The sequence below is a fragment of the Antrostomus carolinensis genome, unplaced genomic scaffold, assembly GCF_000700745.2.
Source record: "Antrostomus carolinensis isolate BGI_N321 unplaced genomic scaffold, ASM70074v2 scaffold5461, whole genome shotgun sequence".
NCBI classification, from domain to species: domain Eukaryota; kingdom Metazoa; phylum Chordata; class Aves; order Caprimulgiformes; family Caprimulgidae; genus Antrostomus; species Antrostomus carolinensis.
This window is the reverse complement of record NW_010294679.1, coordinates 19,031-32,365: the sequence shown is the minus strand read 5'-3', so window position 1 is coordinate 32,365 and position 13,335 is coordinate 19,031. Positions and strand designations below refer to the sequence as shown.

General features: G+C 35.4%; 1 protein-coding gene across 1 annotated transcript in view; it reads left to right on the top strand.

Moving 5' to 3' along the window:
• Positions 1-13,335, top strand: part of CTTNBP2 (cortactin binding protein 2) — a gene marked incomplete at its 5' end in the record, with an annotated part of 84,967 nt that overhangs the window by 55,642 nt on the left and 15,990 nt on the right. The window contains 8 exons of the mRNA XM_010177704.2: positions 3,385-3,502; positions 5,957-6,232; positions 7,074-7,169; positions 7,589-7,668; positions 8,784-8,870; positions 8,958-9,057; positions 12,300-12,452; positions 12,726-12,913. Coding sequence (XP_010176006.2) covers positions 3,385-3,502; positions 5,957-6,232; positions 7,074-7,169; positions 7,589-7,668; positions 8,784-8,870; positions 8,958-9,057; positions 12,300-12,452; positions 12,726-12,913 — 1,098 coding nt within the window. The remainder of the gene's footprint in view (positions 1-3,384; positions 3,503-5,956; positions 6,233-7,073; positions 7,170-7,588; positions 7,669-8,783; positions 8,871-8,957; positions 9,058-12,299; positions 12,453-12,725; positions 12,914-13,335) is intronic.

Sequence of the window (13,335 nt, the reverse complement as noted above, 5' to 3'; positions counted from 1 at the left end):
GTGAGGCCACACCTTGAATACTGTGTCCAGTTTTGGGCCCCTCATTACAAGAAGAACATGGAGTTGCTGGAGGTTGTCCAGAGAAGGGCAACAGCTGGAGAACAAGCCTTATGAGGAGCAGCTGAGGGAACTGGGGTTGTTTAGCCCGGAGAAGAGGAGGCTGAGGGAGACCTTATCACTGTCTACAACTACTTGAAAGGAGGTAGTAGCAAGGCAGGTGTGTGTCTTTTCTCCCAGGTAACTAGTGATAGAACAAGAGGAAATGGCCTCAAATTGCACCAGGGGAGGTACAGATTGGATGTCAGGAAAAATTTCTTCACTGAAAGGGTTCTCAGGCACTGGAATGAGCTGCCTAGGGAGGTGGTTGAGTCACCATCCCTGGAGGTATTTAAAAGATGGCTAGATGGGGGGCTTGGAGATATGTTTTAGTAGTGGATAGGTAAAGGTCTTTTCCAACTAGGCAATTCTATGATTAGATGGACATAGTTTCCAGTTACAGTTAGGGAAGATTTATTTATGAACAATTTTTCCTGTGGGGGAGAGGGGAGGAAAATAAATTTGAGAATCGGATTTGTGGAGTTATACATTGTTTAATTTGTTATTTTGGGCAGTCTTTTAGCAGGCAATGAATAAATTTTTGGGGATTGGGATAACTAATGACATGGAGAATGACCTAAAGGTGTTACTGGTGATAAACATGAAGATTTCTGGAAATTGAATATTACTTGAAGGATTTGATATAAGAAGATTTACGCTTCTAACACTGATTGCTTAAATGAATTTTTTTTTTTTATGATATCTGTCAGTCAGATCTTACTGTGAAACTTTTACCCAGGGAGAAAATAGAGGATACTAAACACAGCAGAAACTGAATTTTAGGAAAATATAGTCCAAGACACTGAAAATTAGCTTGTGATTATATGCCTAATTCAATTTATCTATCATTATGTTTGCTTTTTACCCTGATAAATTTACTGTGATGAATTCAAAATAGGCACAGATTTAAGATTCAGTTTATTAAGTTATGTTTTCTTAGGGACCAGCCACTGCTTATGCAGCATTTTGCATTACAAACAGTGTCAGTGTTCTGTTACCAGCGTCTGTTAAGTAGGTACAGACTCTTATTTCAGTTTCCACTCATCTCAATTTAGATGGAGTTGAAGATATTTGTTCTAGTCTGCAGGTACCTAAATAGTGTGCAGTATGTTGCTTCTTTCTGCAATAATGTAATCCCCAGTAATAAATAATAATAAACCAATAAGCTAGGCTTTATTTACTGTCTAAAAGAGGCTTTGGCTATGTGTTCTTTCTGAAGGCTCTGACACTGGAAGTCTTCACATATACCTTTAATGAATAACTCATGGTTTGGAGTTTCTGAGCATGTTCCAATTCAACTGTTTAATAAGATCTCCACTGAGGGTTGAAGGTATTCTCTTAGATGATGAAGGCAATGTATAACTGGCAGTCAGACTCCTGGTGTTGATGTTGCAGAGACTTACAGTTTTTGATTAAACACACTTATTGACTCGAAAGATGTTTGGGATATTAAGAAGCTAAAGAAAGCTTAATAGCTGTCTTCAAGTACTGTTAACACTTCAGCTTCATTCTGTAATCCTTTAACTGCACTGCATGTCATTTGTGAAACTACGTGATGGTTGGATATAAACAGTGCTGGCACTTGTACCCTTTTCTTTTGAGGTTGGTAGGTGCCATTCTTTACAGATTAATCATGCCAGGGCATTTTAGCTGCTATTTCACAGGCAACAGAGCCAACAAAACATCTCATTTTATTAAGGAAATAAGCCTTATTTCTTGTTCTCTCCCACTTCTTTCTTCCCTCTTTACTTCGTACTTTCAGCTGCACTGTTCAGTCCTCTGCCTTCTGCAGTTTTTGCTATTCATTGCACCTGTTTGAGAGACAGAGTTGACTTACTAACCTGGCAAGAAAATTTTCTCTTTTTTTCTGTTTAACTTTCTTCTGGCTAAGTTATTGAGCTAATTGATTTTTTTTTTTAATTTCTTACAAGTGCTGGAACCACATCTGGTAAAATTTCATCTCACAGGGAAATATAGCTTGAATGACTGTTATGTTTATGAAAGGTGTCAGGGTATCAGATATACTGACAAAATTCTTTGTGTTAGGACAGCTACGAAATAGGCTAGCAGTAGCCAAACCTGCAGCAAGCCACTGTTCTGAATCTAAATACTTAATAGCTGCTTCTCCATGTTTTCAAAGTTTGGTTTCTCTGCTATGATTATTCCCAGAGGTTATCAATACAGTATTAACTAATATCATTTCTGATGGTGTTTTTTCTTTAATATGAGTATCTGTCCTTGAAAAGCATCTCTGGTAATGACAAAGTTTTCATGAAAGCCACCTGTGTTATTGCTGAATGGTTGATCATTTGAAATCATACCTTAATCTGTCTTCTGATCACTGACCAGTGAACATTTAAATGTAGTTTTGTGAGGGCTTCTCCTCTTTCCCCCACTAGTTTTGGAGGATCTGTATGACTAATGTTTTTTTCATGTTACAGTATGATTCTGCCAGTCTGAATTTATCTGCTAGTAGCTTGTTTCCAATGAATTGTAATAATTTTTTGCTTTTGTTGAGCATATGACTTTTAAGTCTTTGAATTTTAAGAGGGCATCATGTTGTTGACATCCACAAAATGTTCATGCTCTGACTTTAATAGAAATGCATTTTAATTTCACTGCATTGTGATTATGTGTCCTGGTTTTGCTGCAAGCAAAAAGGTGAATCCACCCAAACCACCACACTATGCTTGCAGAAATTCAGTATTACCTGCCAAAGAAGAGGCTTGCAAGGTGATTTTGAAATGACTGTTTTTCTTTTGCTGCGTCCCACTCGGATGTCGGGCATGATGGAAACTCCTACTTGGTGAACTGCAAAGTGAAAACTGGTTTTATGGATTGTCATCAGAATAGATTCATTAATTAGTCTGTATTACGCTTTAGAATTGCTTTTTAGTGTTGCTTGAATATTGGGGCCAAGACATTCAAAACAGGCTGCATAGTTGGACTTCTGTTTCCTTGTGAATACCTAAACTAGTGACCAGATGTTAAGAATTTCTCAATTCAACTGATTAGCACTTGATGCTTGGAGACTGTAGAAGCCTGGCTGCATAAGTTCTACTTTTTCAAAATCTTGATTTGAGACTTTCAGGTCTGCTATGAAATATTTTTACTCCTGGTTTTCAACGCTCTGAGGAGCATAATTTAGACATTCATATATAGAAACTCTGTAGATTACTCTATCTTTGGAAATGCCTAAGAATTTCAATTGGGAGTCTAACTGCATATTGGTAGAACTCTTTAATGCAGCAAATGGACAAGTAAATAATACAGTTCTTACCTTTGCAGAACTGTCTAGAAATCCTCTGTAGCCATGGTGGACTAGAGGCTGAGAGAAAAGATAAGTGTAATCGAACATTGCATGATGTTGCTACTGATGATTGCAAACATCTCCTAGAAAACTTAAGTAAGTAAATGCTATCAGCACTCTATAAAAATGTTTTTAGTAAAGAGTTTGTGGGACAAAAATGAGTAATTTTAAAAGGGTAGTTGTCACTTTTTTGGCACCACAAAATTAAGTTTTCTTAACCTAGCAAGTTTCTATTCTCCAAATTTTTCAAAAGCATGTGATAAAATGTTGTTGAAGGTTATTAAATGACTTATGTCTTTGTTTTTAAACCATTTGAAAAGATGGTATATATTGTACATGTGCGAACATCCATATTCTCTTAAAAAAATTCTGAATTTAATGTAATTACCTTTCCCAAAACTGTTATCCTGTTCTTATCTCTTCAAATTCTTGCAGAAAAATCACTTAGTGATGGATAGCTGTCAAATTTCCTCAGGCTAAGACAATCATCTAGTCATATCAGAATTTCTTTTTAGAGCATAGTTTTATTTGTCACTTGTTTTGTTGAGCAGATTGTTTGTTTTATTATTCAAAAAAAGTCTTAGAGACAACATCAAACAACTTCTTTTTTCCAACATCAATAACTTCTGTCAGAAGGTTTTTCTTCTGTTGGGACTTGTCATATTCTTCCTTCTCTGTAAGTTTTCTCAAAATTTAGTAGAGTGGGCTGCCCTGTGTATTTCTTGAGTTAGAACTTAGTCCATCCACTCAAGATCTCTGTTTTTTACTTCTCTGTATAGTGAGGGGAATTGCATTTGTAGATTTGTATGCTTTGTATTTATTCACTTTTTTGTGTTTGTGTTGTGAGATGTAGGGCTGTGGGTAGTCAAGTTCACTGATTATCAACAAATTAGGGAAGCTTTCTGTATGCTGCTTCTGGTTTTCGTCTTCAACTATTATAATATCTACATTCTTACCATTTTACTGGAGGTGCAGAGGGGAACACAACTCACTTTTCATTAGAAACTCCTCTGTGATCTACTTTGTCACACTGAAGCCAATTTCTGATGGCTGAATCTGTAGTCTGTTAAATTAATGCTTGTATTATTTTCATCAGTCCTAGTACCCTGTTTCTCTGGTCAGGCTTATCATGAATCCAACTGCTTTTATCAGGTCATAGCTTTTGAACTCCATTTCTCTTCTCTTCTCTTTCATTTTTTAAGTCTGTAGCTAAAATCAATGCAATCATAATTAGCTTTTTTGCCCCCGCAATATCTGATCTGTGGAAGCTTGGAAAGATTGCTCTCATCTTGGTATACACCTCAACAAGCCAAGGCTACGTTTTGGGTATGCTGTGTATGTACCATCCTCTGCTTTCCTTGCAGTCTAGGAAGGTTTCCACTGTAAGGAATTAGATGCATGTAGGACAGGAGGATGTGCAGCAACAGATCTGAAAGACTGGGGGCCAGGATTGCCAGCCCTGCTGTAGAGGTCACATGCACTGAAATTTGGGCATACACTGTACCTCTGTTCTAGGGGCCTGTTTCCCTGTAGCGAGCCCTCAGTGTTTCTTACAGTCATTGCCGATTTCCCTGAGGTCCAGCCATCAGAAGGGCAAGCCTTTGATACATTTCTCACAATCCCACATCTGAAGGATGCCTTTGAGTAATCTTTTCCCTGTGGCAGGCTAGTGGGTTTAAATCAGAGTTTTTCTGACATCAGAAAAGCTTCATTGGTTTGTATCAGCTGAAGATTTGGCTTCTGAGCTCAAAAACAAAACTAAGATCATGTTTCAAGATTTCATAGTAAGCTGCAATCTTTTTTTGTGGTGCACTTATTTTTTTAATTTCCGGGATCATTTCTGAAAGGTATTGTTTTGGCATTAAAGTTAGAAGATAGTTTTTTCATTTTCGCTTTTAGTCATCTAAATGATCCATACAGACTGCTGCTACTGCTGTTGAGTCGTGTTCCATTTTTCAAAGAGCAGAATTTAAGATACTTCATTAATTTTGTTTCTAGAATGCACACATAAATTTCCTACTTTTTAAAAATGTTTTGTCAGTTTATTCTATAGCAAATCAAATATATAATTCCAAGTTAATTTTCTTAGCTCTTAGCTTTTTCTTTAAAGACATTTGGCTCACCTAACTGTGTTTTCCACTTGCGCACTGGTGCCAGAAAATTCCTTTCTGTATTGATAATAAAAGTGTGCACAACCACACTAAACTGAAACATTAAGACACTACCTACCATCTGTCTTAATGTGTAAGAAATGAGTCTGTAAAGAGGAAATAAAAGATTAAGTAACTTTTGTCTTGCTTCCTGTTATTTAAGCATATGATAATACTGGATTTTTGTAATGTAAAAGAAGATAGATACCTCAATATTTGTTTTTCATCACTCATTTTGTGGTAGTGATCTGTGCTGCTGTTTAATATTTGCTTTTCTGTAGCAGAAGTTATTTTCTAGCTACACTTTGCAATGTTAGAAGTTAGTGGTTTTTAATAATGGGATTTTTTTTTAATTGAGTTTAACAGTTTTTCTCATTCTTGTTTTTTTGTTTTTCAACAGATGCTCTTAATGTACCTGTAAGGATTTCAGTCAGTGGCATTGAACCAGCCCATTGTGGTACAGAGGAATTTGATACAGAAAGCACAATATGTGCTTTAAATATCCGCAAACAGACATCATGGGATGATTTTTCAAAAGCAGTGAGTCAGGCGGTGACAAACCATTTTCAAGTAATTGCTTCTGATGGATGGAGGAGCCTAGAAGACCTGTCATTTAATAGTGCTGCAGAATCCAACATTGGCCTCAGTGCAAGCAGTATATTATCTGTCAAACTAGGTATCAATACTGGTGTAATAAGAAAAGCAAAACTTGAGAGTTTTCTTGAATTTGTGAAATCTTGTAAGCAAGATAAAAATATCTTTAGATTTCTGGATCTTTTAAAGCCAAGACTAAGAAAGACCTATTCTAGCTATGAAACTTTGAACAGTGCTGGCATGAATGCATTCTTTATTTTTAGCTATGTGTATAGTACAACACATTAAGCACTTTAATATATTAAACATTTTGGGGACCATGAGGTCCTATGTTAATTAGTCCTTTACTCAATTTAGTACTCCAGATGAGGGATCTGTATTAGAGGTGAAACAAAACAAGTCAAAGCAAAGCCCACACTAGGTCTTTACAGTACATCCAGAATGTACAGTAAATCCAGACTGTAAATCATAAGCATTGGTAGACCAGAACTACTCCTGTTTTATCTGAATTTACGTATCAAGATAAAACAGAAAAATCTTTAAAATTATGAAAAACTGGCCAAAATGAGGTGGCAGTAGTAGTAACAGTTGCATGGGATACTGAAAATTCATGTACTTCATCTTAAATCCCCTTCCCCACCTACACCAGCCCACCACCCCAAAAAAACCTATTCACCTTAGACTGAGCAGATTATTTTATGTTATTTTACATGTAAAGATGTAAAGATGGGCTAGCTATTAAACTTGTGTCTTAATTGGCAGAAAACATTACTGTCCTTGGTCATGTATCATAGAATAGTACATGGAACTGGTTTGTTTGCCAAATTTATCAGTGTGTACACGCAACCTTTGTAAGCAACTGAATATGCTTGAGCATAGGACACTTTATACAGGGAATATCTTTTATTTTTTCTTTTTAACAGGAAACATTTCATGGTCAACAGGTCAGATTTTTTCCCAACCACCATGGGACTTTTTGAAGAAGAACAGAGCTGAGCATATCACAGTGTTTTTGTTTGGTAATTTTCAGTTCATAATTTTCAGTTTTGAATGTTAAGACACTCCATATGAAATACATAATTTGAGAATCATTTGCTACTGGTTTTGTTCTTCAGCGTTGCTCAGTCCTTGGAAATATCGTAGACAATTAATGGTTTAACTAGATTGGAAAAGGTCCACAACATTTAGAAAATATGCCCACACATAAAAGCCCTGCTACCTTTTTCAGCTTTAGTAGTATCCATTATACTTATTTCATGGGTGCCCATGCATCTAGGCTACTATATAAATGCCTTTCATTGCTTCACCATTTTAATTTGCATAGCCTGTAATTTTAGGAGATGGCTGTAGAATACTGCATGAAAAGCATATGTACCCATCATACGTGCTTATAAACATGAGAGATTTAGAAAAGTAATTTGTGTATCTCTTTTTAAAGGACCTCAAGAAGGTTGCCTAAATAGTGTGACTTATGCATCTATGATCCATCTTCAGACCCTTCAGAATTACCTCCGCCTGGTAAGTACTAAGCTAGCTTCTCTCTGCGTGCTATTTATACATGAAAATACTTCTGTGATACACATTGACTAAAAAAAAATTGATCTTCTACTCTGTGAAAGAATGTCAAAAGACTTCTGAAAAATGAAATGAGATTAAAACCGTTACTTTAAAATAAAGTTCACCCTAAATCTTACCCCCAAAAGTTTAGTCATGTGAGGGCATTAACTTTCTTCTTTAAATAGCTGCTATCTGATTAACTGAACTGCTCAATAAAATATATTAAAAGCTCTGTGATATCTTTCTTCTTTCCAAAGTTATTTAATTCCACTTTTTGAGGGGAAAGTAAATCAAAATAACAGTCATGTAAGCAATTATTTGAGACTTGAATTTTATTGTTAGCTTATATATCTCCTGTAACTCTTTCAATTTCTTTAATACCTCAAAATGTAAGGATAAATCGATAATATGAGTTAACTTTCATTCGTTTTAACATTGGTAATCAAACCAGAATTACTTTAAAATTTGCATAATTTCTGCTGTGTCCTTGGATAATATTGTATGCTGTTAGAGGAACAGTTACGTGCCGTAGGTTTCTGCTATATTCAACAATATTTCACAATGATGTGAGTGTGTTCCCTTACTGATTTTTGATAGATAAATTGATTTTACAGTTAAGATAGATTAAATCATTTTTATTCTACTGTATTGATAACATGATCCCATTTCAACTGGAAACAAAGTCCTTAGTCTAAGTCTTTAGTAGTAGCTTAAACTACTCTGATGATTTTAACATCGTTCTGGTTTATTAATTTTAATTCAAAATCAAGAAAATATTTGTGACTCCTAAACTCATCCTTCCTACATGAATGACTTTGAATGAAGTTTTAATGACTGTTATAATGAAAAAATACCTTTTCATGTAGCTTTACAAATTAGAATATAAATTTATCAATATATTTCCAAGATGTCATATGCGAATATTGCCTATTTTGAAACCAGTATAGTAAGGATTATCAACTCCAGTAGTGCAAGACAAAGAATTTTGCCTGTTAGGTGCTGATTGTCTCATCTAGGTAAAAAAAAAAAAATCCAAGTCTATGAACTTTCAAGAATAATTTATTGTCTGTCTGTAGGTTGAGCAGTACCGTAATGTCATTTTCCATGGTCCAGAAGGAAGTTTGCAAGACTACATAGCATATCAGATAGCGACCTGCATGAAGGTATTAACACAAACATATAAAGTAAATTAGTTCATAAATTAGAGTTTAAAATTAAAATTTCACCAAATCTGTACATTTTCAACACAGCAAAAGCAAGTGGCTGCAGGGTCCACATGTGAAATTGTTAAAGTTGAAGTGGATGCTGGTTTCTCCAAGGAGCAGCTTGCAGAACTGTTCATCAGTAGTGGTAAGGTTATTTCAGCAGGGTTGATTTTGGTAATTTGTGGGAAAATTTTTAATGATATAAAGTGAAGAAATACATCAAAACATTTTGCACAGTGCATGTTTTAACAGAACCCATAGTTTTCCAGGTGCTTGATGAATAATGGTAAGAGTCTAAACTGAGGTAGAACTAAGTGTGACAGTCCAATAGGGAGCTCTGTCAAAAATTCTTGCCATTTAAGTAAAAATGATAGTTCTTGATATTTTTTTCTGTCTCATTCCTTTTTCTCTTTGTTTGTGAGCCTTTAAAAGTTGATTGTTATGGTTCAGATCTACTGAGTCAGAAATGAAGATCTATTGTTGCCTTATTGTAGCTGTTCTAGTGGTTTTTTGAAAAAAAGATACGAGAAGGGAAGCTATAATTATTACCTGTCTGGGAATAAAAGGAGCAGTGAAAGAGTTCTTAAAAAGTCAGACTACTTGCTTTTGATATATGCTCGTTTACTAGATATTTATGTGTGGATGTAAGCCAGATTTTGTCACCCAAGCAAGCAAACGTTAGTGTGTGAATTCTGACCCATTACTACAGGACAAAATTTACTTTCTATTAAAATGAACAGGTTTTTTGTTAATGGATGTGAATAGCTACATGTAGATTAAATTCCTGTTACTTGCGTGCTCCACAATGCAGTATTCTCAGAGTAGTCCATTGGCTGTACCTGTGTAAATACATGATGAATAGTTGGTAAGCATAGCCAAAGATGAATGACAGTGAAAACTGGCAAATTAAGTATGGAAGCAGAATAATGGGGGCACATGGGTCAGTCAGAAGTAGGAAGGAGAACATAAAAAAAGGAATAGAATAGTGCTAAAAGTGAGAGAAAAAGCAATATTTTCTGTGGAGGACTTTTTCATGGGCAGGTTGTGCTGCATTTTGCCCATACTCATGCATTCAAACTCTGATTTATTTTATTTTGACATAGTATTAACCATACAGTGATAATATATTAAATAATTTAAATATATAGTAGATAATATAACAATAATATGTAATATAATGTATAATATTGCACATGCAATAATAGTATAAGAGCCTGAAGGTGCTTCCTTTTCTTTGGTACTGTTTATATTAAGTTTGGCTCAGATGCAAAGTTTTGCTGTTTGCAAGCAGCTCTCGGATATGTAGGTGCTTTTACCCTTTTGCAGCTTTCTTCTGTTTTTTTTCCATTTCTGTTTTATGAGTAGGTTTGGGGTTTTTTTGTTGACAAAAACTATCAATATAGCTTGAATCTAACCTTGGTAGGAAGACCTCATTTTCATCCAAAGATGTTGGGCTTTTCTTTTTTATTATTATGGTCTCTTTTGCAGCTGTAGGATCTTAACTTTACTTCTCATTCAATATGGTCATTCACATGAAAAAGAAATGTGATAAATGTCATTACTGCTTGGAATAGGAATAACCTGTGTTTCAGGAGTTATGATTTTCACATTTCACTTTCTATATTGGAAGAGGCTGAGCTTTAGACATTTTAAATTGTACCAATTTCAGTTTTACTAATGCAGCACCTCTGGATGCATTCTCATGTGAAACTGACAGCCAGAGCTTTGAGAGGATCAGCCCCCTGCCTTTTTCCTCCTCAGTACCAGCAGACCAGAAACACCAAGAGGAATTTGAATCTCATAAGCAAATGTTTTATTCAGACAAACTAGAATTACTAACTTTTTAATAGAAAAACTACAATTCAGTGAGTAAGACTGAATGCTGTCCTCTACCTGCTGTGTGTTTGCAGTGTTAGCCTGTCATTCAAGTATACTTTCTCATCCTGTTGATATCCTTGGTTTTCTTGGTTGCAACAAAGTCAGTATAGTCCCTTCTGACAGCATCTGTGCTCATGAGTAAAAGCAGAGCCATCCCATGGGCTCGTACAATGGTGTGCAGTGCTCCATTCTGTTTGTTGGCATACTTCCTGGTGTAACTTCAGTTTATGTCAGTTTTCTCTCCCAGGAAATCCTGATCACAGTTTGGAGAATAGCTTGTGTCAGCAATTTTTCCCACATACCATTTTGAGTGCTGTCACATAGCTGGGAGAGGAGACCATTCAGTCAGAATTCAGCTAGGGTTTGGTGTTTGGCCTGCAGGACAGAAAAATCATTCATAGTCTGGTTTATTTACTAGCTATTGTCTCTAAGGAAAGTTTCTTTTGGATGCTTTGTGTCAGAAACACACTCTTAATAGTCTGTGCTTGCATTTCAGCATTGTGCTGCTGGCTGAGCCTCTCATTTTTCTTCCTGATTCTTTCCCCATTTTTCTGTCACATCTCCTCTCTCCTAGGAGAGCACTCTCTTCCTCTCTGTAAATGGTTACAGATGCAGAGGAGATACCTGTCCTCCCTGCTATCCAGGTATATCCTGTTAGTAAAACAGCACAGTAATATTCAGGAAACTGCAAATAAATAGCAATCATCAGATACAGTCAGTTGCTGAAAGTTTTGCCCTATTACTACTCATTTTCCTTAGTGACCACCTTTAGTACCACCTTCAAAAAGTTCTGAAACAATGCAAGGGACAATATACTCAAGACAAGTGGGTTTTTAAATATTTGTATTACAGAAGCATTCACCTGAGATTTTGTGTTACAGGAACACTTGCAAAGGCTGTATCTTCTTTAGGCAGTAAGATGTTAAAATCAGGAAAGAATAAAGGAAAATATCTGAATGTGAAAAAAGGGGAGATATTAGACATAATTTTAATACCTATTAGGTTCAGATGCTACTGTTTGTGCATCAAACTAGCTCTGACTATTTGGGCTATTCTTAAAGATATTGAAGGAAGTTTTTGAAGAGAGGATAGTAGCAAACAAATAGGCAATCTCACAGAATTATTAAGTTTCTTATAAACACATATTCTGAATCCTTTATTACAGCAAATGAAAGAAATATTTCCAGAGAACTTTGCTATCTTTTCTACTGTATTTATCTGCAGTGTGCTGAAATCCTTCCTATATATGAAGATCCCATTATAGATATTTCAGGAATTTATTTTAATAATAGCTTTAATTTTTTTATTTCTTACTGTACAGTATGATATTCTTTCCATTGTTTGATTTTATGCTTCCAGTTTTGAATGTTCTCTACAGTCTATCTGCTTCTGTGAACAAGTTAAAAGAAAAAAAAATAATCCTTTGTTGCATTAGTAGCAGTAAAAGCTGTATACATAAATAAAAGTCAGGTTTTGTAAGTAGACATTAATGGAAGTTTTATATTTCAGCTTGTTTGGTCCCAGTTAAACAGCCTCCTGTAAGCAAGACAACCATTGTGATTTTAGAGAATCTGGAGAGAGCTTCTTTATCTGAATTACTAGGAGATTTTCTGGCCTCTCTTGAGAATCGGAGTTCGGAAAATCCCTGCACTATTCAAAGAGGTATTTAAAGAATTTGGGATGGAGAAATGTTTTTATTACAGTACAGTTGTATTATAATACATGAGAAACAGAGAATTTAGAGGAGAAAATTGTAATTTGTTCACTTTTTATATTATATTGCAAACAGTTGTTCTTAACCAAATATAGCATGTTTTAAGGCTAACTTAGGTGAGGGTTTTTTCCTTTCTAATTATGTCACTGCTTCTTGCTTATATATGAAATCATGTCAAAGCTTTGAGTATTTTAGCAAAGTTTTTTATGGTTCATTTTTAGCAAATGGAGTTTCTGGTGCCTTTTACTTTCATGAGAACTGCTTTTTACTGGGGACAATTGCCAAGTGTCATCTTCATGGCTCTGCCCCGCTGGTTCAGCACCATTTCCGTTGGGTTCAACTAAGGTGGGATGGGGAACCAATGCATGGCTTGCTTCAAAGGTTTTTAAGAAGAAAAGTTATAAATAAGGTAAGAATTTGATTCAGCTTCAGCAGTATTGTTCATCACCAGGTCTGTGGAATATGTTCGATGGTATTACATATTGAAGATTCAGGCTGTATATCTAGATGTTGTGCTTGGCCTCATATAGGAAAGTGTGTGGCTGTGGCTAATGAGCATAAACACACAGGTTGGCTGCAAATTATGATACTGTGGATACTTGCTTATCCATGTTATGGAAACATCTTTCAGTAATTTTTTTTCGTCTTCTATGTGAGCGGGATAGTAAGAAGCTGTTTAGCAAATGTAAAATCCTTTTCTCAAGGAATTTATTCTCTGTATCTAAAATAAGATGATTAAACATCCTGTGTGTATTGTCTAAGTTTTAAGCAGCAAAAAGAGTTTTCATGATTTTCAAATCAAAGAGGAAAGGGGTGAAATACATGAGTAGG